At 31.0% G+C, this 26021-nt stretch overlaps 1 protein-coding gene across 1 annotated transcript in view; it reads left to right on the plus strand.

The window, feature by feature from the left end:
• LOC123692684 (cytochrome P450 4C1-like) overlaps window positions 1-25691 on the plus strand; it is a 33857-nt gene extending 8166 nt beyond the window's left edge. The window contains exons 6-16 of the mRNA XM_045637457.1: window positions 15656-15677; window positions 17793-17841; window positions 19936-20025; window positions 22771-22881; window positions 23039-23224; window positions 23515-23711; window positions 23900-23963; window positions 24037-24238; window positions 24511-24662; window positions 25003-25188; window positions 25519-25691. Coding sequence (XP_045493413.1) covers window positions 15656-15677; window positions 17793-17841; window positions 19936-20025; window positions 22771-22881; window positions 23039-23224; window positions 23515-23711; window positions 23900-23963; window positions 24037-24238; window positions 24511-24662; window positions 25003-25188; window positions 25519-25691 — 1432 coding nt within the window. The remainder of the gene's footprint in view (window positions 1-15655; window positions 15678-17792; window positions 17842-19935; window positions 20026-22770; window positions 22882-23038; window positions 23225-23514; window positions 23712-23899; window positions 23964-24036; window positions 24239-24510; window positions 24663-25002; window positions 25189-25518) is intronic.
• Window positions 25692-26021: the final 330 nt, after the last annotated feature.

A 26021-nucleotide genomic window follows, 5' to 3' on the forward strand; every position in this document is an offset into this window, starting at 1 on the left:
CTTTTTGATATTTAACCGACTTGAAAAATAAAGGAGAAGGTTATCAATTCGGCCTGTATATTTCTGTTTGCTTTTTTTCAGTTGATTTTGTGGTAATTTGGAGATTAAAACCCGTTAAAATACAAAAATGGTGTAGCCTAAATATGAATTTACAAGAAGAAACAATCCGAATTAATACAGCTTGTAAAAGTAAATACGTTTTTATCAGTGCTATATTTCGAAATCTAGCTTTGTTATGGACGCCGAAGGCTATTTAATGTACCTAAATTATTTATAATGCTTGATATTTATATTATACATATAATAATTTTAAACCAGAATTTACAATACTTGTATGTAGGTATATAGGTCTACCAGAATCTGATGGCATATTTATATTTAAGAAATAAAAGATTTTCATGTGGCAACTTATTTGACAACTATCAAATTGGTTGTCAAATTATTTGTCTTTTTTTCAGTTGATGAATAATTTTTAGGATTTTGTCTATAAAATCTTCGAAAATGTCGAAAAAGCCGCTGCGATCACAAGCAAGAGGTGTTGTTTATAATGTGTATAGAAAAACAATCGATGAAGAATGGTCAAACACATCACAATTTTCAATTTTGAAGATTTTATTGGTAAACCGGACTTACCCGTTTTGATACTTTAAATTAAAAAATATTATATTATGTAGGTAACTATAATATTGTTTGTTGATGTAATTTTATGAAAACATATTACAGGAGTTTCCAATACGGCTATTCGTCAAGTCAAAGCTGGCCAAGTCAATTTAATAATGTGTGTATCTGTTAATACTTACGAAAATAAACATAGTTTTATTTTATTTTTATTTTATTTTATAAAAATTATAAGTAGTCTAGTTTTGATCTACATTATAATTATATCGATATTTTCACATGGCATACTGATAATTAATATACAAATATAGGTATATAAATTAATATACAAATATGTATAAATAATAATATGTATTAGGTACCTGTATAAAAGTAATATATGTATAATGTATATTATACATGTAAGTATGTACTTACATAATATTAAGTAGATATCTCATTATTAAGTACAGTATTGTCCACTTATGTAATGTGACTAATTATATTGAGGACAAAATAAAAAATAAGCAGTATCAACATCGTTCAGTCCATTTTCCCTAGGGTTGCACACTCAAAATTTTGATTTCCCTAATTGCCATCAGATTCTGGTTTACCTATACCTACTAAATTATTTTTAAAACGATAAATTAAATGAAATTAAAAAACACAAAATATGCAAAAATAAATTAAAATTATCATTATACGAGCATAGAACCTCTACCTTTTTGTTTTAGGAAGAAAAAGAAAATAGTTTGACAGGCTTAGTGCTTGACAAAGTGGAGACGCCACGTATCGATAAAAATACAATAATTATAATATCTATCTTTTTCTTCCCTAATATTTACGTAATTATGCACATAAATTTAAACAAGATTTTTTTAAGGATTCCTTTTTTATATTTTCGTGCTCTTCTAGATTGCGTAAAAATAGATGCAACCTTTAAACAGACTGGACTCCTAATAGTGACTATTTGTAGCTATCATTTTGGTAGAAAATATGTCAACTTAATTTAAAACTCATGCTGCCATATCTATAGAAATTAAAAAATAGTTCTACTCTCTCTACTCTTTTTAACTTGTAGTCAGGTACGGTATTTACAAATATATTTATTGAAAGGGCTACAAACTGAAACAATCGATATTTATTTAATGTGAATTGACATCACTTTAAACTTTTTTCCATACTATATTCAAAATCTATGGATGTGTCACCCGCTACTATCGATCCCCCTCAATACCCTCGAAAACACGCTTGATGGGGGGGGAGCCATTTCGAACATTTTGTATGAAGTTTCCTTACTGTATGTATCTGTATATTGTGCTCCAGACTTCCGGTCATGCGGAAACCGGCAGATTTTGTAGTTTTAGTAAGTTTTAGATTATATTCTTCAAAATAAAAATAAAAACAATCGCGCTCGAGAATGCCGGATTAACGTTTTTTTTTACAAGTTCGCGACCCTATAACTCGGCGGCGTCGAGGACTTATGGTCAGATTAGTTAAATTTAGTCTTAAAACACTAAAATCAACCCCCAATATCTTAATCTGACGCGCTCGAGTATTTCAATATATCGATTTTTTTTTACTAATCTGATCGTCTATCCTAGGCGCGCGTCACTACATATAGAGCTAAATAGTTTACAAGGTTGTTCTATTAGGTCTAAGGTATCTCTCATATCTTAAACTGCCACGCTCGAGTATTGCAGAAAATTTCCCTATTCGCCTCCCTATCTATTATGTTTTGTAAGGCTAGTAAGGGTTCAGTAGCGTTATCATATAGATAAGTAAAATAACGATCAATTAAAAGACAGATTTTGAATAAAATTATGATAATACTAGCTTCCGCCCGCGACTCCGTCCGCGCGGATGTACGTCGTCGCGTGGATGGTTCATTTCTCCTTTTTGAGTAACTCTGACAATGACATCTTATAAAAAAAAAGAATCCACTGCGGGTAACGCAACGTGTGTTCGCGGTTCTATAGAACAACGTCTATGGATAAAACTGAAAAATTAAGATTTATTTTTTTCCACGTTTTTTTCCAGGATAAAAAGTATCCTATTTTATGCCCAGGATAATAAGGTATAATTATGCCAAGTTTCATCGAAATCGAACCGTTAGTTTTCACGTGATCTCTTCACATACAAACAGACAGACAAAAAAATTTTAATCACATATTTGGGTCTGGTATCGATCCAGTAACACAGTAACAATGCTATTTATTTTTTTCATTATTTTCAATGTAGGTACAGAATTGATCCTTCTACAGATTTATTATAATGTATTATAGATTGTCGTAAATTTTCATTTACATCAGCAGTGTTAATTTGTTTTCCTATTATTATATGAATGTGTCAGTAAGCAAATTTAAAGAAAGTAAGTTCAATAACGAAGCAAAAAAAATTATGTAGAAATAGACAAATGTGTAAAAAAAAAAAGTTTTGAATACTAAATATTTACCAGGACAATTCCTAGCACCAGCAATGAACGGTATGAAGCAGCCGGGGGGCACCTGAGTGTAGCGCTCGGGCAGGAAGCGGTCGGGGTCGAAGCAGTCCGCGTCCGGACCCCAGTACTTTTTGTTTCTATGCAGACCCCAAATCGATATCACTACAGCAGTGTCTTCAGGTATTGTTATACCATCCGCTGCAATATTTAAATGAAAAAATATTACCATTTATTATAAACTTAAGTATTTATATACATTTTAACTTTCTTCGTTCCCTGTTTAAGTAGTCAAGCAAAATAAAACCAATTTTATTCGATTATGAAAAATTGAGGATGTATAATAAAATATAAACTTACGAAATTCAACATCTTTGTTGGTTTTTCTGATAATAAAAGGTGCGGGGGGATAAAGTCTTAACGTTTCGTATATTACACGTTCCAAATATTCCAGTTTTGCAAGATCTTCTTTATTATTTGGTAACATGTCTTGGTCTTGAAACGCTGCACACAACCTAAAAATATATGACTCAATTTTAATAAGAGATATTTTATTAGCTATGAAGAAGAATCGAAATGCTATTATTTTACTACATTAATATTTAAATTAAAATGTGTTAACCTAAGTTTGGCTAGTAGGTAAACATTACAGCATGTTTCAAGTCAGGATAGTAAACTTATAAAGGCTAATAAATAAGTAGATACTTCTAGGTTCGGGTAGCTCGATTTCTAAGCTAGAAAGATTATCAACAAGCCAAATTAGTTTGTTTAATAGGATTGGTAAGACCATCTTGAATAATACTTGCCTAGAAGTCAATGACAGACAAATTAATTATTCATATAAAAGAAAACATGATCATCGTCCTCGTCCACCAACTTAAGGACACATCCATAAAGATTTATGTGATGACATTTACTTACTCCGCATATAATTTTTCCTGAACACGAGGGTACTTTGCAAGTAGCTTTAAAGTAACGCAGACTGCGTTCGCGCAAGTTTCCGTTGCAGCCAGAAAAAGAGACAGTAATTCTTCTCGCATTACCAAATCATTGTATTCATTATTGTCTCGTCTAGAAAAGAATATGAATAGATTGAATAGAGTTGATTTTTCATTTTGAACCAAGCTTTTATTTGTCACATCATATTGTTCTTTGAATTCACATCTCTTCTTTCTTACAACCTGCAATATTAAAATCCTCATTTTATAGTTTTGTCTGTGAACATAAAACTTTCAATTTTTATCATGTTTATAGCGAATCGTGTCGAATTTTTTTTTATAAGCCTTTAAAAATACTTTTATAAGATCCACTGACCCAAACCGTGCCTTTCCTTTAAAAACTCACTCTAATAGTATGAACGGTTATCATATACGTTTATTATGATAAAGTCATTTAAATTTATCACCATCTAGTAAAACAAAAAGCAATAAGAGGAATTAAAACGTTTTTATTCATATTTTTTGTTACCATGTCTAAAAACGCGTATACACTTTTTTTAATCGATTCGACTTTTGCATAATTGGGATGAAGACGAAATAAGCAGTCTGGATGAAGCCAAAAGTGAAAGATTCTAGTCGTAAGATAATCTTTCACTTGATTTATTGACTCTAGAAATGTTTCTTTATATTCATCAATGTCAATAGAGCTCTTTCCTATTGTTGTTTCTGGAAAGAATACAAATACCTAAATAAGTTTGGGTATAAATGGTTTAAACAAAATTGTTAAGATGAGATATTTGTTGTAGAATGTAACTCACCCCAGATAATATCAAAACTGTATGCATTCAAAAGAGGCCACATATTCAAAGGGTCATTTCCCACAGAAATTCGAGACAAATCTTGTGCAAATTTTTTGCCTCGTTCTACAAAATCATCGAAGAAACTCGTCAAAACTTTTGGATTTAAAACAGAAAGCATAACTTTCCGACGAGGCTTCCATATCGGAACTATAACATAAAATAAAATAACGTAGTATTATAATGTAATAAAATTCATTTTTTACCTATTATGTGTTACCTATTAACTTCGTAATAATTTTTGCTCATAGTTCAAGTATATTTCATATTTTATATGGTATATTATATTTTCAATAATTTCGAAATTTCCAAATACCATTCGGTAAAACTATACCTAAACATTGTAGGTACCTTATATATTTTTTATTGCGCAGAATAATATTAATAATAATTCACAAAGTATCATTAAATCTTGCTTATTATACCGGTAAAGGGCATGCAGGTCGTAGCCACTAACTTGTAATTAAATAAAATACTTATTTAAACATTTTTCCTTTTTTGTCAATTTTATTTTGTATGTATTTTCTTAGGGTGGGCAGCGTTTGGGAAACTGCGTGGGGTCTTACTATCGTCAATCCCACAATGCCTAAAGACAAAAGTCTTCAATCAGTGCGTCCTACCTGTCATGACATACGGAGCCGAGACGTGGACACTCACAGTGCGGCTAGTCCACCAACTTAAAGTCGCTCAGCGTGCTATGGAGAGAGCTATGCTCGGTATTTCTCTGCGGGATCAAATCCGAAACGAAGTCATTCGCCAGAGAACAAAGGTTACCGACATAGCTCAGCGAATTAGCAGGCTGAAGTGGCAGTGGGCTGGTCACATTTGTCGCCGAACGGATAACCGTTGGGGCAAACGCGTTGTAGAGTGGAGACCGCGACTCGGCAAACGTAGTGTAGGACGCCCTGTAGCAAGGTGGAGCGACGATATACGCAAGATTGCCGGTACAGAATGGCGGCGAAAAGCCGAAGACCGAGCCAAATGGCGTGCCTTAGGAGAGGCCTATGTCCAACAGTGGACGGAGAAAGGCTGAAGAGAGAGAGAGAGAGAGAGAGATGTATTTTCTTACTTTTGACCTGAGCAACACAATTAAAAATGATATTAAGAACCAGCAAGCACTCACACCACATATATTATGGATATACTTGATTTCCGCCCGCGGCTTCGGCCGCGTTTTTAAGAAAATACCCGCATAGTTCCTATTGCTGTAGGACTTTCTGGATGAAAAGTAGACTATTTCTTATTCTGCGTCTTCAGCTACCTACATCCAAATTTCATTGTAATCGGTTCAGTAAATTTTACGTGAAAGAAGAACAAACATCCATCCTCACAAACTTTCTCGTTTAGTAGGACTTATAGGTTAGGTACCCGGCGCAAATAGAGATCCATTGCCGACACCAGTATGAAGAACTTTGATGACGTCATCCTTATCTAAGTGATGTTTCAGTATTACATCCATTATCCCGGGGTCTGTGGTAGCTGAAAAATTTGTATGAATATTAAATTTTAATAATGCCATTTCGAAATAGTTAAATAGTGAGTTTCTTGGTTTTGCTTAACAATATTAATAATTATCACTTTTATTTAACTGTCCAGAGGTCGGCAAAACAAGTAATTTAAAGACGTGCATTCAACGAACCAAAATCAAGCTTCATGCATGAATAACGTAGGTTTGACAAGAATTTCCTCTATAAACGATTGGATGCAAAATGCCGCTCTATCTACTGAAGAAACCGCATCAAAATCCGTTGCGTAGCTTGAACAATCTAAACATACTTAGTGACAGACAGAAAGGCTGTGGAAAGTGACTTTGTTTTATATTTATGCTATTTATAACTACTATGTAGTACATTTGATCAATTAAATAGTCTTACCTATATACAGCAATGGGCCAAGCCATACTCTCAGTATACCGCCGTTTTCTGAACACTCGGTACTCACTTCTGCTAGCGATTTCATAATACCTATAACATATAGAAGAAGAAAAAATTCAAAATAAAATTTACACACACAATTTCATATTTTTCAGAAGAGAAGGACGAGTTTGATGAAATCAAGCAGAATATGATAAAATAAACCAGTAAAATACAACTCGGTATACCTAATATATGAATGTCGACTCGAAGGATTAGCGCGTTCAAACAAAAAACAAAACAAATCTTTAACTTGATTATCATCTTAATATATATAAATCTCGTGTCACAATGTTTGTCCTCAATGGACTCCTAAACCACTTAACCGATTATAATAAAATTCGCAAACCATGTGCAGTTCGATCCAACTTGAGAGATAGGATAGTTTAAACATGTAGGTACCACGGGCGAAGCCGGGGCGGACCGCTAGTATTAGTATAGATTAATTAGGTAACCCTTAAAAAATATATGATTTAATTAAAATTGACGTATTGTTAATAATTGTTGTACAGTTTGTACGAGGATAAAATACACACTTTAGAATATGTGCCAGTTATTTATTCATATATTTAATAATCATTAAAAGAATTTATTTGATAAAATTGCCAACCATGAATACTTACTTTCAGTATCTCCAGAAAAATGATGGGCGACGCCTATTAGTGGTAAATTATTTTTCGAAGAATATATTCGCGATGCCACTACATATCTACGGATGTGTCTCTTCCCCAGAAAGAGAAAAATTATAACAAATATACAATAAACCCACAAATACATTGTAAAAGTCTATACGTGCGTTAGGTGCAAAATTTTAACACCAAACTGTAATCAGCATATTTATGGTGCTTATATAATATAACCTTCTTTACAATAATAAAATAATCAAATGATTTTTTTTTTTTGTATAATAATTATTAATTACCACGTCCACAGACCACGTCATATTTTTATATGACGTGGTAATAAGAGTTATACTCTTCATCATATAAAAATATGAGTACTAGCGGTCCGTCCTGGCTTCGCCCGTGGTACATGTTTACGTTATAATAAGAACCATTCTCTATTAAAAAATAAATTAACGAAATCGGTTCAGCCGTTCTCGAGTTTTGCGCTTAGCATACAATCTCGAGTTGGTGATTCCTTTTTATTATTGAGAAGATATAGTGTGATGTGGTGAGTTATCCTTCTCATATAGGTCTGCAGGAAGGACCACAATTTCATTTACCTTTTTAGAATAACATTCTTAAAAAGCTATTTACTGCCCAAATATTACCAAAATTAATAGTTGAATTTTTTAACTATAGGTATTTTAAACAAGACAGTTGAATTTTTTAACTATAGGTAAATTCTTATTGAGAACACTGGAATAGCCGTTCAAATTGATTATTTAGAAAATATACTTTTATATTCTTACGTATAGTAACCTCTTTGCAAGATACTACCTATACGTAATATAAATATACTAGCTTTTCGCCCCGGCTTCGCCCGTGGTACCTACATGTTTACGTTTTTTTATAAAAACTATTCTATCTCTCAAGTTGGATCGAACTACACATAGAGTGCGAATTTTATTATAATCGGTTAAGTGGTTTGGGAGTCCATTGAGGACAAACATTGTGACACGAGATTTATATACTTATATTAGAGAAGAAGATTACGTAAATGCTACTTTTTAGCAAATTAATAGCTATAACTTTGGTAATCATAGGAATTTACGTCAATAATTAATTGTTTTAACAATCATTGTGTTAAGGAAAAAATAAAGCTTAAGTAATTCATTCCTCAATTATCTATACTAATATTATAAAGCTGAAGAGTTTGTTTGTTTGTTTGAACGCGCTAATCTCGGGTACTACTGGTCCGATTTGAAAAATTATTTCAGTGTTAGATAGCCCATTTATCGAGGAAGGTTTTAGGCTATCTAGACACGCGGCAGCGTGTCAAGCCGAGTTCAAGCGAAGAGAACTGGCGAGCAGCAGCCGTGTGTATATTTACACGAACCATTTCGAGCCACTTTTCACCCCCTTATAACTCGAAAACTATTTAAGTTAAATAAACCAAATTTGGTACATATCAAGAGGACCTCAAGATAAACAAGAACCTTAAATTTCATAAATACAGATTAAACAGTTGCGTAGATATTAATATCCAAAAATCGCAATTTTTAAGACTGACTGACTTATAGACATATACAAAACCTAACCTACTTCCAGATGACCTAGAAAGTTCAAATTTTGTAATCAGCTAGATAATAGTGAGTGTACAAAGGAAAAAATCAGAAAATACTGAATTTATTTGTATTTAATTTTTTTTTCAATGACATTAATTTTGTTTGTATGGAAAAATGGAAAAGTTTAAAAAAATAGAAAATAGTATATTCACCTTACTAGTCTTAAAAAATAGATCAAAACTAGTCAGTGGCCGAAAAAAATTTTGAAAGCCATCAATAAATGACTGAGATATAGATTATTGAAGTTTACATATTTTAGCGCGAAACATCTGTAGATTCGATGCGCCTCTGACATCACACTCACTCGCGCTAGTATCGCTAGGGCGGATTACTTCGATTGCATGATTTCTTTATTCAAAACTATTATTAAACGTAAAATAAAAGAAAATTGTAATAAAAATATTGCTCATACAGTTAAAAATAATATATAATTTTACAAATTCACATTTCTTTATTCTTTATTTATGAGTGTTTAGTTTATTTTTAATTTCAGTGTAATGGAAGAAGGCTTTGTCGAAGGTCGAAATGATTTAATTTGCGTAATATTAATATTAATATAAGTGAAACATCTTTAGGCGCGTTTAGAGTAAAATTTAAAAAATCTCATCATGGCAATACCGTAACGTCATGGAGTAAAGCGACGATTCTTCTACAACGATCTTTGCATCTTTGTAATAGTGTGTGTACATATTCACGCTGGATGTTTAGAAAATCATGTAATCTTTTAAACAGAAAACGAGTTTAAAAAATTGCAGATAATGACGGGGCAATGTGCGCTGACATTCATAACATACAAGAAAATATAGAAAATAATACTAAACAAACCATACAAAGAATCCGAAAGAAAAAATAAAAAAAAATCGTATATAAAAAGTATTATATTCATAAAGTAAATCAAATTTGCAGAGTAATTTTCTGTACAAAAAGTAATGATATCCCACCAAAAACATAAATGTAAAAATTGGAGCCGAGTTCAATCGTTGACTTAATTTGCCAAAAAAGAAATGAGATCTAATTAATGTGTGCCAAGTTCTGCAGACAGTCCAGAAATTTATTTATAAAGATGTATTAAGTTCTTAGGTTGACTGAAAACTCAATTGTTTTATTTTCCCTTAGAGAACAATGTTTATTCCAAAATATAACTTTTTTAATTTGATAATATAATTATTTTCACAAAGCAAACAACTAATGACCTATTGAACCCCATAATTTGATGAGGCTAGTTTTACATACTGTTTATATTTTGTGAAGTTCTAAAAACTAGCCTCATCAAATTATGGGGTTCAATAGGTCATTAGTTGTTTGCTTTGTGAAAATAATTATATTATCAAATTAAAAAAGTTATATTTTGGAATAAACATTGTTCTCTAAGGGAAAATAAAACAATTGAGTTTTCAGTCAACCTAAGAACTTAATACATCTTTATAAATAAATTTCTGGACTGTCTGCAGAACTTGGCACACATTAATTAGATCTCATTTCTTTTTTGGCAAATTAAGTCAACGATTGAACTCGGCTCCAATTTTTACATTTATGTTTTTGGTGGGATATATTATCACGCTACGACCAACAGGGGTGGAGCCACGGGGGTGAAACCGCGCGGAGCAGCTAGTTATAGATAATAATTAATATGGCACTTTATAATTAATCCTAGATGATTTATTACCTATTACGTACTTTGCATAGGTCAGGTATTACTGATTTGTGATGTAATATGATTACATTATAATATTGTGTAAGTCATAGCAGACAGATCATTAAAATAATTGTTGTGGTAGTACGGTTTATTTCATATTATTTTATAACAATGATAGCAAGTAAAATATAAAATATATAAATTTTGTGATCGCGTAGGATTTGATTTTTTTTTCAAAATGTTTGATTTTTTACTAGTCAAGCCCTTTTAATTTGATATTGACCATTTTGTTCAGGTTCTACGTTAGGTACCATAGACAGACACATACACATTATATTATAGATACGTCAAACTTATAGCATCCTAGGGATTTAATGATTTAAATAGTGCTCGTAGAATTAAGTAGTTTTCCACAGGACAACTATTTTTTTTTTATATGCTCTCTCCATTACAAATTAGAGCGTTCCTTAGAGGCAAACATACTTGACGTGTACAGGTAAAAATATTGTTTGCATCTTCAGGCTTTTTGTAATAACCGTGAACGTCATAATGATATTTTGTGTGATCTTCGTAATTCTCACGTCCATTTTTTGAATACATCAATGATTTTAAGACTTGGAGTATAAAGTAAAAATACCATAATTAAGTTTAAATGAATCAGATAAAATTTTTATTTTATTTATTTAAATTCAGATTCATACATATTTCGTTAGTAAAGAATTAAAAAAATATATATATTTCATCGTCATCCAATGCCCGAGAAAAGTTAATAATGTTTTATTCAGATATTATCAGCCGATTTTTTCTTCACTATAATATATAATATAATATTATAAAGAGGAAAACTTTGTTTGTTTGTTTGTTTGATTGTAATGAATAGGCTCATAAATTACTGGACCGATTTTAAAAATTCTTTCCCAATTCGAAAGCTTCATTATCCACGAGTAATATAGGCTTATATATTATCACGCTAAGACCAACAGGAGCGGAGCCACGCGAGTGAAACCGCGCGGCACAGCTAGTATAAGATATGATCTGAATTTCTTATGGGCATAACTAGTCGTTATTCTTTTCTAATAATATGTTTATACATTCTTCATCTTCTAAATTAATAATTGTAATTGTAATAATAGATACATTTCAAACTCAAACTCAAACTCAAACATTTATTTATTCAATTAGACTTCTTCCAGAAGCACTTTTGAATCGTCATTACATTCTTTAAATTTACCACCGATTCGGAAAGCAGTATCTATATAATATATATTATCATAATATGCCAAGAACTGTCCTGTAATTCTTACGCGACAACCCTCCATGGATTTTCATCTTCCATATATTCCTTAATGCTGTAATAGGCTCTCTGAACTAATACATTTTTTAAATAAGTTTTAAATTTAACACTACTAAACTCTTTAATACTATGAGGAATTCTATTGTTAAAACGTATACCTTGGCCCATAAATGAATTTTTAACCTTAGTGTCTATCTCCTACTTTTGTGTGTAAGTCTGCGTTTTTGTGTACATGTAAAACATTATTAAATATATACTGTGATGGTACAGTGAGGATACCAGTATTCTTAAAGAGATCTCTTAGTGAGTCCCGAGCACGTAAATTATATATAGAGCGTATGGCTCTTTTCTGTAATATATTTAATAAGTACAAGATAACAGTGACATAGTTTTCTTATATAAGACATAAAGCCTTGGACTTGCCCCAGCTGATTGGTTAAATAATGGTAATTAACATTGTTTTTCCAGTGGTATCTTATGTTCTGACTTTTCGACAAGTTTGAATTTTATTAAATTCATAGCACATTAAAAAAACCGCCTTCAAGTTGTCGAAACTATAGACGAAGTTTAATTGGTACCAACTTCGAAATAAATGAAGAGTTCCTTCGATTTTTCCAGGATTCCATGATCAGATGCTGACCTGATGATCATGGAACCAACTTCGAAAATTATTTACTTTCCTTGAAAGTGTTTTGTAACAGGATGGCGGTTCTACATGGGTCTTAGTACGCAATGCCAAAAGAAAAATGATGGTCAGAACGCTGGTACGCCTTAGTCGAACTCGTTGGATAAATTACGAAAGTCAAATATCAAATAATAAGGCCTTCAAAATTGATATCACAATTCAGCGTACACGGTATAAACGATTCATCGGACGTGATACATTTTCAGTATTTTTTCAAAACTTTTGCATAATGTATAACATTTAGGTCAAAGTTACCAATATTGTTAACATGTTGTGGCTTTATATTTTGATCCTTGTGATGTGGTAACTTTAAGACATTATAACTCGTTGTTAAATTTAGTGGATATTGATATTTTTTCTGATAAATGGCCTGTAATGAAGAACAAGATTAATAAGCTTTTTTTGTCCTAATTAAATTCTTAAAACAGCAAATTTCCAGGTGCCATTATATTTATATGCATGATTAAGCTGTTTTAATATTTGTTACCACTTCGTATTAATTTCATAAATTTATGTTATTGTGTGTAAGCTGTGGTCACATATAACCGGTTATGAATACGCCAACTTATATATGTATAAAAAAACTTTATTTAGCCTAAGTACAAATGTAACGACCTTTTGTGATCCTTAAATAAAGAAAATAAAATAAAATAAAATGAATATTTCAAATATTATCTGACATTAAGGCTTTTAGACTTTTACGTATTTATACTGCACCAAGAGCCTGATATAAAAACTAATGTAATCGAAAACTCATTTCCAGAAACTGCAATGGGTGTTCCTTTAAATGCTCAAGAAAATAACAACCACCCTATTTTAATAGCGACCAATGATGCATTAAAATACACATGTGAACGAATATTTCATCCATGGCTCCAACCAGACTGGCTGTATAAATTGTTTCCACAATATAAGAAATTGAAAAAAGTCACAGACATAATACATAACTTTACTGATGAGGTATATTTTTATAACTTCGTTTGCTAGATCTTATAAAATATAGAATATAGATACTGTTTAAAAGTATTGGATTCTTCATCAAAAACAATAAAGAAGCTCTAAAGACTCACATTAATTTTAAAATTGACAAGATATGTTATTTAATTAATTTAATGAGTAGTTTAAAAGCAATTTAAACTTCAATATTTAGAAAGAGTTATAAAGGAAACTCTAAGGCTGTATCCTTCTGTACCTATCATCATACGAACTACAACTGAAGATTCTCCTATGAGTAAGTCAAAAGTCAAAACTATATTTAAGTCTGCGATATAAAAGTGATAAATTTGATTAACTCCATACTGAATATAACTTACAGGAAGTAGATTTTTACTATCGTCATGTCCACTTAGTAAGATAGGTACTGCACATTACTTCTCCTGTGAAAAAAAATCTGTCAATAACATTTATTGTACTTTTTTGCAGATGATGATATTATTTTTCCAAAGGGGGCAGGAGTAGCTCGTATATATGGTGTCCATAGGAATCCCAAAGTTTGGGGTCCAGATGCTGACTGTTTTAACCCAGATAGATTTTTACCGGAGCGAATACAAGGAATGCATCCTTGCTCATTCATACCGTTTAGTCATGGACCTCGTTTGTTCTCTTGTTTGGGTGAGAAATGTTTACTATTTTTATTTTATTTTATAAATAAAGTTATCTTCTCCTCTTTATGTGTTTGTAAGTTTTATCAGCTGCTGTTTTTTTTTTTTCTTTTTTTGTTTTACAAAAGATCTACAATACAAAAAGTCAAATTTGATACTCAATACTTAAACTAAACTTTACTGCATCTCGCCCAAAGTAATTTCAGCCATTTCCCTTTATATGACGTGTATATTTTTGATACTATAAATTTTATCTTTTTCAGGTTGATATCAATAAAGACAGCATTATCAGCTATCCTAAGACGATACAAAGTCATAGATGAGCCAGAAAACAGTCCTATACCAAATATAAGAGTCAAATTCGATATTATGATGAAGGCAGTCGACGGATACGAAGTAGCTTTAGAACAACGATGAAAGACTTTAAATAAATATAAGTAAAAAAAATTTTAGTTTTATTTTTTCGCAAATATGCCGCTTCATAAAAAAAAACAATAATGACCGTAAGTATATGAATTAATTTGTATGAATTAATTTAACCCGGAAAAATTCAGAGAAAAATAATTCAGACACGTTTTCCTATGAACATATAGTATAAAAAATTTATTTAAAAAATGTCTTAGAATGCACCCTAGATACCAATATTTGTTTTTATATTATACTAGGTTTCCGCCAGCGGCTTCGCCCGCGCAGTCAAAGAAAAACCCGCATAGTTCCCTTTCCCGTGGGATTTCCGGGATTGCGTCATTTTTCCGGGATAAAAAGTAGCCTATGTCCTTTCTCGGGTATCAAAATATCCCCATACCAAATTTCATGAAAATTGGTTCAGTAGTTTAGGCGTGATTGAGTAACAGACAGACAGACAGACAGAGTTACTTTCGCATTTATAATATTAGTATGGAAGAGAGATACAACGAGATGTATTGTACTTAATGTAAATTTTTATTTGAAAGAAATAAAAATTTTCAATCATTTTAAGTAGTTTTAAGTTTTTTCCATCCTATAATTTCCAACCTAATCATTACACAAATGTTTCTAATATATCAAACATAATGATTGAAATATTCCACACTTATATATTTTATATTATGTACCTACTTAAAATTACAATGCATCATTTTCACAAATGAATCATGCGATATCATCGAAACATTTCTTATAATAACAAAACATTAACATAAAAATATACTATAATATAACAACACCTCTCGTTCGTTCACACAAAAACAGTAAAAAGAGATATTAATTATTATTAACTAGCTGTGCTCCGCGGTTTTACCAGCAGTCCTCCGCTCCTGTTGGTCTTAGCGTGATGACATAAATTATTATTACGTAGTATATTATTATTAGTCTGTGCCTGTGGTGCCTATATCCTTCCTCGATGAATGGGCTATCTAACACCGAATGAAAAAAATTTCAAATCGGACCAGTAGATCCCGAGATTAGCGCGTTCAAACAAACAACAAACATAAACCGAGGAAAAAAAAGAAAAAGCTATTTTATCAAATAAATTATCGCCTTTTTTGTAAACGTGACCTCAACGTCACGTTTACAAAAAGGATTTTAATCGCATGACATTTTTTTTAATTTTCGCGGAAGTTTTCGTAAATTGTGTAAATTTATGATCAATGGATTGATGATTGGCATGATCAAATTATACAAAAAAAGTTGTAGGTTTTAGATTTTTCAAAAACTAGCTGCTCCGCGCGGTTTCACCCCCGTGGCCCCATTCCTGTTGGTCGTAGCGTGATGATAATATATAGCCTACAACGTAACCTTCCTCGATAAATGGGCTATCTAACACCGAAAGAATTTTTCAAATCGGACAAGTAGTTCCCGAGATTAGCGCGTTCAAACAAACAAACTCTTCAGCTTTATAATATTAGTATAGATTACAGGGGCATGTTTTCCTATTACCTTTGATCAAAAGCTGTGATATAAAGACGATAAATTTTTTTTAAGTTGTAATTATGGATCCATTAATAAGAAGAAAAAACACATTTAGGTACCTTTTTAATTTATTTTACATTATTATTATTTTTTTACGAAATGGAATAACCTTATGACGTCATTTGTACATTTTTCCAAAAACAAGAAGTTGACGACATAAAACATGATTTACACGGAAATGTCTAGCATTACGTGCTTAATAATAATTATTCATTCATTGAATTACGCACACATTCCATTTAAAAACAAAAACAAATCTCCCATAAAAATATATTGAAGCACAGATATTATAGAAACATTACATAATGATTAAACTAACAAAATTATTATATTCCTTGCGTTCACATACACTGGATATGATTTAGCTATAATTTCAAAAAAGGAGGAGGTTATCAATTCGGTGTAGGTACATACTCTGAGGTTTCTGAACCGATTTACGTGATTCTTTTTTTGTTTGATGCGGAATATAAAAATTTTATTCGGATAGCTTTTTTGTCTGATCTTGACTGATCTCGATGACTTAATAGAAATGTAGCAAGTAACTTTGATTCACTTCCCGGTTCCCGATTGAGCTGAAATTATGTTTACCTATATAAATTGGATAGCGATGAAACATTATTATGACATAGAACTGATTTGATGATGGAATCGGAAGGTGGCCATAGGAACTGAGTAATATATTGATTCAACTTTATCGAACTTTATTTGGGCTCGTTTGATTCGTGTTGAAAAGTACACTAAAAAGTATTAAATAAAAATAACTACGTTAAAAACAACCGACTTCAAAAACGGAAAAGTAAAAAATAAAAATGATTGGAACCGACATCAAAAACTTTTTAGTAAATAGCACATCTAACTATCTAACTCTTGTTATAAACTTATAACATTGATCTCATGAAAGCTAAATCGTCTTTTTATTAAATAACTAGCTTCCGCCCGCGACTCCGTCAGCGCGGATGTCGGTCTTCGCGTGGATGGTTTATTTATCCATTTTGAGTACCTCTGACAATAACATCTTAGGTATAAATATCTATTGGACCCAATTCCCAAATACGGCTAGGCCTATAATAATACGCAACGTGTGTTCGCGGTTCTACGGAACAACGTCTATGGATAAAACTGAAAAATTAAGATTATTTTTTTTCTACGTATTTTTCCAGGATAAAAAGTATCCTATTTTACGCCCAGGATAATAAGGTATAATTATACCAAGTTTCATCGAAATCGAACCGCTAGTTTTCACGTGATGCCTTCACATACAGACAGACAGACAGACAGACAGACAGACAAAAATTTTTTTAATCACATATTTGGGTTTGGTATCGATCCAGTAACACCCCCTGCTATTTATTTTTTCAATATTTTCAATGTACAGAATTGACCCTTCTACAGATTTATTATAATATGTATAGATAATAGATAAAAAATAGTTATTTCATTTCGTTAGCATTAAGTAGGCGCGTTCTGAAGGGCACAATATTTTTTGTAGTATATATAAATTATAAAAAATATTTCAAGGCTAAGGTATAAATATAAATACAAAGTTTTTATCGATTGATTAAAAACTATTTAATTATTTTTAATAGAGAAAATTTGTTATTATGTATCCCACTGCCCCTTTGCTTTATTTTTGTAACTTTTTCATGCGTAGCTGCTGTACCAAATATCCGTGGATATTTGGTACAGAGATATAGCGGGCGGTAGGTATCACGCGAGTGACGCTACGTGTTCCAGCTAGTTCCTCATATTTTGTGTTGATGCAGAATATATGTTCGAAGATGTATAATAATCTATACAGTCTTATTAGTTTTTGAATGCTGATTATCCTTGACTGCTTTTGCCTTTAAATGTTGCCGGATTCACCAGGAAGCTAAGTGTAGAGTACATATTGTATTTTTATAGAAATTTAACCGTTTAAATAATAAAATATGTGTGAAGTGCTGCTCCTTTTTCTTCTTCCCCACTACTGGATACCTAATTGAACCTAATAAATTAGCAATTCCTTTTTTAGGGTTTCCTATTTGTGTTTCCCATTGTCTACTAAGACAATATTATAAATTTATAGAGACTAAAATACCTATATTTTTTTTACTTTTTTCGCAACAAATTATCACAACATTTTATAGTTCACTGTCTTGAAAAAAATTAAAGATTTAATGACATAATTACTATCGTATTCTATAGTTTTGGTTTAATATTATTTTATGCAAAATATTTTTAATTTATGGCATACTAAAAAAGGTCGATATTATAAATGTTTTCACATTAATTGCGGTTAGATAAATTTTATATATATTAGACTCAGTGTAAAATAGTACTCTTTCAGTGTCACATCAGATTTACACATAGAAGCACAATAATGGCTTCATTTTTATTTTACTGTTTGTTACCAATTTTATGTTATGTGTTATATCGTTACAAAAATAGACGAATCTATGCGATGGTAAAACATGTCAAAGGGACTGCTGATGACATACCGATCTTTGGGATTTCCGTGTTTCTTTTAGGAAGTGCTGAACGTATGTACATTTTATTATATTACTCATCAGTGTTTTAGTGTGTCATACAGTGTGGATCCATAATACTAGTATTTTTTTAGTTTAGTGAATTAAATTAAAGTTTAGCACCAAAACGTTCGTTATATTATTATCGTGGTAGAGCTGGAAAATTCCTGAAAGGGTTAAAAGTTAAAACCCTACTTGATCATAAACAAAATTGAACAATTCTAAGGTTTTGGATTAAATCCACATGCCTCATAGACAATATCTCAAATAAGCTCAAATCAATCAAGTCAACTTCCATATCCCGTCAATATGACTTAATTTATATATCTTGGTTACTTTTGTGACTATAATGATTATCTGCCCTTGGTTTCCTATTTGTCTCTCTATTGTTTCTGCAAGTTTGATATAAAGCTAATATTATAAAGCTGAAAAGTTTGTTTCTTTGTTTGTTCGAGCGCGCTAATCTCAAGAACTACTGGTCCTGAAACTATATTATATTACTACTTATCGAGGAAGGATAAACTGGCTAGTGGCTATATATCATCACGTTAAGACAAACAGAAACGGAACCACACGGGTGAAACCGCGGAGCGCAGCTAGTATTTTATAAAAACAAAATATAGAGTTATTACATTCGGTTACGACAAGCTACAATTATAACTTGTTATGTTCAAAACCACAATCAAATCGTGAGAGTATATTATTAACATAGTGTGATAGTAATGAAATTAAAATATACTTACTTGTTTAATAAATATGTAAGAGAATTAAACTCTATTTTATTCATCTATGAATATTTATAACATTCCCTATTTTAATTGCATAGAGATAAAACGTTACATCTCATATGGCACTTTAGGGTAAAAGATTTAGATTTAAGATATTCAAAATTAATTTTAATCCAGTTGTAGAAATAGATCAAATCAGATAAGAACAGATCAAATTACTTTTATTCAATGTTATGCTTGTTTAAATTATTTCCAAAAAATACCTGTATAACGCGTTTAGGATACGCATATTCACTAATCAATCTAAGGTCGGTTGCAGAGCTTCACCGACCATCAGTGCGTACGTCAGTCGCGCTTGTCATATGTATGGAAATTAATAAAACCGTTCATAGCTAGACCGACCATACGCACGCGTATTTCCATACATAATATGACAAGCGCGACTGACGTACGCACTGATGGTCGGTGAAGCTCTGCAACCGGCCTAATATATTGACATAGTAAAAGTAATTACATTAACATAATATATCCTAATTTTATTAAAAAAAATGTATTCGTATAGATATAATGAAGAAGATGGTAGAGTACAGCAAGGTCACAACACATTTTGGAGGTATATCAAAAGCGTGGCTTGGACCCTTCTTATATTTCAGTGAGTAAACATATATATTGATCGATAAATTTATTATATGTTATAAGAAAATACTAGGTTTAAATACCGCCTCTATGATACTACGGAAGGCATTTCCATACAGGCATTTTACTTTCCCATAAATAAAATGGATCAGTAAGACTACAATATTCCCTTTATATAAGTATTGTCATTACCCGACTTTAAAAAAAATAAGTCGTTGCTTGTAGCAGTAAGGTAAACGCAGCTATCAACGACCCATCGAAAATCTGAAGGTATTACCGACCTATAAAAGTAATTCGAAATTTAAACGTTTCCAGAACTATTCTAGCTATAGGTAGGCAAAGTTATAAACGAATGTATTACTTGAGCATCGTATACTTTTACGTTAGTGTAACTGTGCAAAAAAGAGTTAAAATACGTAAGTTGCTGCGGGGTAGCGTGGAAGCAGGACGTGTCGTACTATTCCGTTGTTCCTTCGGGTAAGTACTGTGAGTATCTAAGACATTTACAAACAAATGACATCTATACTTTAATTTATATTACTAAATGTCAATGCATTTAAGTGTTGACTTTTCATTTCTTACAACATTTTATTAATAAAAAGTAATTTGAAACGATAAAACTTTAAATTAAAATGGGACGGTGTTAGCTTCACCAGTTTAAGTCGTGGCAGGTATCAACGACCCGTAAGTCGGCAATGGCAGCAACGTAACTTTTTGTTTTATTTTCTTTTATGTTATTGTATCACACTAACACAAGTGGTTTTATGGACCAGTTTAAATCTAAGCTATGAGTCTTCATAAAAATCTATTAGCGACTAAACTTTTTTGTCTAGTGTTGTGTCTTTTAGCGTTGTCAATTTATACAAAGTTATGATATTTTTCGAGGATCCCTATCGAATAGTTACAGTAGTAAATCATTGTTTTTTTGTTTAAACAATATGCATTTGTTCATATTTTGTATGACATTAATCAATTATAATCTATTTTATAGTCTGATGGTCAAATGAATTAAAATAACCATTTTTTTATGGGTCGGTAATACAATTTAGGTTTATACTTACATACTTTATTACCGACCCATGTGGGTCGGCAATAGCAACTATAGGAAGCTATTACCGATCGAATATAGATTGTTTAGTTTCTCATCTACTTTTATGACATAACCTAGGTGCCTATTAAAAAACGCTTCTTCATGGTTAAATTAACATTAAAAACATATAATTATATTTTTTTCCATAAATATGGAACCACAAAAGCGGCGAAAAGTATACAGTAAAAAATAACTCGCCGAAGCAATCAATCAAATAGCATAAGGAAATATCCTAGAGTTTGAAATCCTCTAATTTAATATATGTACATATATTAATGGTATTGTTGATTAATTTTAAAGTTTATAATTATTTAGTTCATTACTAAGAAGTACTCTGAATTTGTTTTATTAAAAATAACTACTTATAGTAAAAAATAACTATAATAAAAAAATACGAATATATTTCCATTTTTATTTCATTTTATTAAGATCGGTAATCATCATCATCACTAGCTTCTATACATTCCATTGCTGGAAAAAGGCTTCCTCTCACATACGATCGGGAATAGCTGCATAAAAATCGTTAATAGCTTCTCAGCCGTTTTTATGGGTCGGTAATTGCAACAATCGACTAAGTCACATTTTAAATTATTTTTTACAAGATAATCCTTTATTTGAATGTATTTGATTCAATAAAAACATTTTTTATACATAACACTAGCATATAAAATGAAACTATAAATCTTTAGAAGAACCAGTATACTTAAAAAGTATGGTTGATTTTAAAATTGCCTTAGAGGGGTCGTTAATACCTGCATTTACCTTAATTAAACTTTAATAACAAAGATTTAACAAAGCGAATTGGCCCAGAGTTCTGACCCGCGTGCGCTTGTAATTCTTTCCCACCCATCTATTTACCTAATTTTATTATTTGTGATTTTGTGAACAATATTTAAATAGGTACTGCTTTAGTAAAATTCAAATAATTCAATTTGATTTAAAAAGTATAATTGTTTAACAATATTTTCTCTAAGACTTTTATGTACTTATTAATTGATCACAAGGTATGTTATAATCCATATAAAATGTATTGTAATGCCTTATAAAAATATTAATACACAAAATAAATGTTAGAATTCGTGTTTATTTATTTTTATTACAGATAAGAGTAGGCCTTCCAATAAACCGGAAAGTCTATCATAGAAAAAAAAATCTTAATGCTGAATGCATTAAGAATTTTTTTCAATTATTTGCATAAAAACCGGATTATTACCTTCCGGGCTGATTGAGAATAATTATGTTAATATTATACATAATACATAATATCTACGTAACGCATTATAACACCGAACCTTCGGTTCACTTCCGTTCGCGACGCGTTCGCGTTATGGCTGCCTTTCTGGCTAACATAGACAAACACCACACAAAAAAAGCATTACACAATGCAACCGCTTCTATTACTTATTCGTTAGTGTCATACTTAGTTTATCTCTCTAGTAGAGATGAGAAAAGATTGAGCAATAAGCTTTTATCACGTAGATAATATGTGCCGTGTGTTTTATATTGAATCAAATTATTGTCTTAGTTTTATTTATGTCTTATTATACATGTACTTACAAAAAGAATAAATATATAAATAAATATTGATTATAATTTCTTCTCTGATTTCTTAATCTATATTATAATTTTAGTACCAAAACAGTATTTAAAACGACTTAATTTTATCTTCAGTGGTAACAGATCCAGCGGCATTAGAGGTGGTTCTGAAAAATAATTTAGAAAAAGACAATTTGCACCGTTTCTTAAGATTCTTCCTCGGAAATGCATTAATTTTTGCACCAGGTAAGATTTTTGACAACACCATGTATTTTATAACTAACTTATTATATAACTTTTTACAATTCCTAAAATGTAGTAGTTACTTATTCTAGAAGAATTTATATCGTTAAATTTTACTAAATTTACACTTTAAACTAAGTAATTGTATATTTATTTACAGTCTCTATATGGAAGCCCCGCCGAAAAGTTGCAGTACCAGCTTTCAGCCCAAAGATAATTTCTAGTTTTGTCCACGTTTTCGCAGAGCAAAGTGACAAGTTAGCAGAATTGCTAAAACCTAAAGTGGGGATTGGAAAATTTAAAATATGGCCTCACATCAATGCTTATAATCTTGACTCTGTTATGGGTAAATATCTATATTTAACTTAATCGATCATTAATTTGTATTGAGCTAAAGATTTTACTTCATTGTATTTAGTTATACTTATGTGCGAAATCAGGCGATTTTAATCTTCTTGAATATTAAATATTTATAACTCAATAAAGTACTTAAGTTTAAAAATATAACTATTAATTTTTAGACATAGCATATTTTCCTGAACTTCGTAATAGTATCCGTGACAGATTGTCTAAAGGTTTTTAATTACGCAATATAAAAAAATATCTATGATGAATTTCATCATTTTCTTATTACAGAAACGGCAATGGGTGTCCCGTTAAATACACAAGATGATTATGAAAACCCAATTTTAACGGCCACAAATGACGCATTTAAATACACATGTGAACGAATATTCCATCCATGGCTTCAACCGGATTGGTTATACAAATTATTTCCCCAGTATACTAAATTGAAGAAAGCAACGAAAATCATACACGACTTTACAGATGAGGTATGAAAGTTTATCTTATTCCATATTATCACAACGTTTTATTATCTACGTATAAAGCACAATACAATACAAGTTGTTGTCAATTCATCTAGGCTGACCTTAAATAAATAAATAAATTCATTTTTTTCGTCTTGTACTTGAGTATTTCTATTTATTTATTTTTTATTTAACTTTTTAAATATTTTAAGGTTATCAGAAAGAAGAAACTACAGCTTAAGGCGGATCAAAAGAAATCGAACATCCATAGATTAGGTATTTCCCATTCACAATCTCATATACCAAACGTGTTCATTCAAATACTAACATCACTCATACAATTTTATAGATTTACTGCAAAATACGGATATAACCTTTTTGGATCTCTTGATATCTCAGTCCGGAGGCTCGGAAGGATACACCAATCTGGAGCTACGGGAAGAAGTATTGACGTTCATTTTAGCCGCTACAGATACGTCGGCTGTCACAATGGGCTTCACTCTCAAACTATTGGGAAAATATCCAGAAGTACAACAGAAAGTGTTTGATGAGTAAGTTTATTTTTGGGTATATTTTACGATCGATCGTCCTGTTATCATCGGTTTATTGGAACTAAGAGAATAATTTGTGCAATGCTATAATTTCTTTCAAGTATCAAATACATATTAATATATTGGAGCATTTGTAATCTTTTGAACTGTCACCAGTTTTACAGAATTTTAACACTAGGTATATCTTCCATTTTAGTATACAGCACCTACACCAGAATGTTAATAGTATATTGTTAAAGGCAAAAACTATATAATACGTTATATATTTACAGAATTGACGCAATATTCGGTGATTCAGATCGGCTCTTAGATAAAGATGATCTACCAAAGCTTCAATATTTAGAACGAGTTATAAAAGAAACACTGAGATTGTATCCTTCAGTACCATTACTCATAAGAACTACCACAGAAGAGTCACCATTGAGTAAATATTCGTTTTATTAATAATTATTGTCTTATCGTTAAAAACAAAAATTCTTTTTAAAACGACGAATTCACGACAAATTTCTTTTCTATTAAATGAAACAAACGAAATTAATTTTTTAATTTTCGCACATACAGCGACATCTTTTCGGATTCACAATTAGCTTCAATTTTTATGAAACGTAATTGTATTTTATTGTTTATAATCATACCATTGCTTTTTTGTCTTCTAACTAAATAACTCATAATCCTTACTTTAACTATTAATTGTATTATGTTGTTGTTTTTTTACAATAATGTTTATTTCATAAAATGTATTAAATTTTAATTTTGTGTTTCAGACGAAAACATCGTTCTGCCAAAGGGTACAGGCATAGTTGCTAGCATATACGGTGTCCATAGGAACCCCAATGTGTGGGGTCCAGATGTGGACTGTTTCGATCCGGACAGATTTTTACCAGAGCGAACTAAAGGAATGCACCCCTGTTCGTTCATACCGTTTAGCCATGGACCTCGTAATTGTCTTGGTAAGTTTAAAGTTACCAACTTTCCTTTTTTCTGCTAATTATGTTGTTTTGAAAACTTGCTTATACAGTTATTCAAAGGATAATTTTAAACAACTGAACGGATATTGATGATAATTCTATTGACAGTGCTGTGCCTGTACACCAAAATAATACATAAGCACAGGGAGCTGAACTAAATTCACTTGTTTTCAACCACTTTCAACCTGTTATAATACCAAATTAAAAGCTGTGCACAAAATCAATTAAGACGTCTCCAAAGGGAGAAACAAAAAATTGTTATGAATAGTAAATATGTAAGTTGAATGTTTTAAATATAGTGAATACTTTCAGGTTATCAATACGCGATGATATCTATCAAGACTGCACTTTCCACCATCCTGAGACGTTATAAGGTCATCGATGAACCAGAGAAAGGTCCTATACCAAACATAAGAGTCAAATTGGATGTTATGATGAAAGCTGTCGACGGTTATGAAGTGGCTTTAGAATTACGTGAAAAATAAGTACTTAAACATAAACATATTCCTGTAAATATAGGTAGAAAATGAAATTTAATTTATTTAATGTTCAATTTGGTATGGAGTTATTTATTTTATGCATTTGATTATAATATGTTCAGTATATTAAGTATGAATAGGTATTAAGTAAATATTTTTATGATGTAAAACAAGTCTACTTAAAAAAATATGTTTAAAACGTGTTTTAATGGTTACCAAGGAATTAGTATTAAATGTTGTAACCAATATTTTTAAATGTTTTATTTTGAAAGTGGCATTCTTATCCTTACTTCCTCCTTATTAATAAAGACAACAAAATAGAAATAGAAATTATAA

Source organism: Colias croceus, chromosome 6 (assembly GCF_905220415.1).
Source record: "Colias croceus chromosome 6, ilColCroc2.1".
NCBI lineage: Eukaryota > Metazoa > Arthropoda > Insecta > Lepidoptera > Pieridae > Colias > Colias croceus.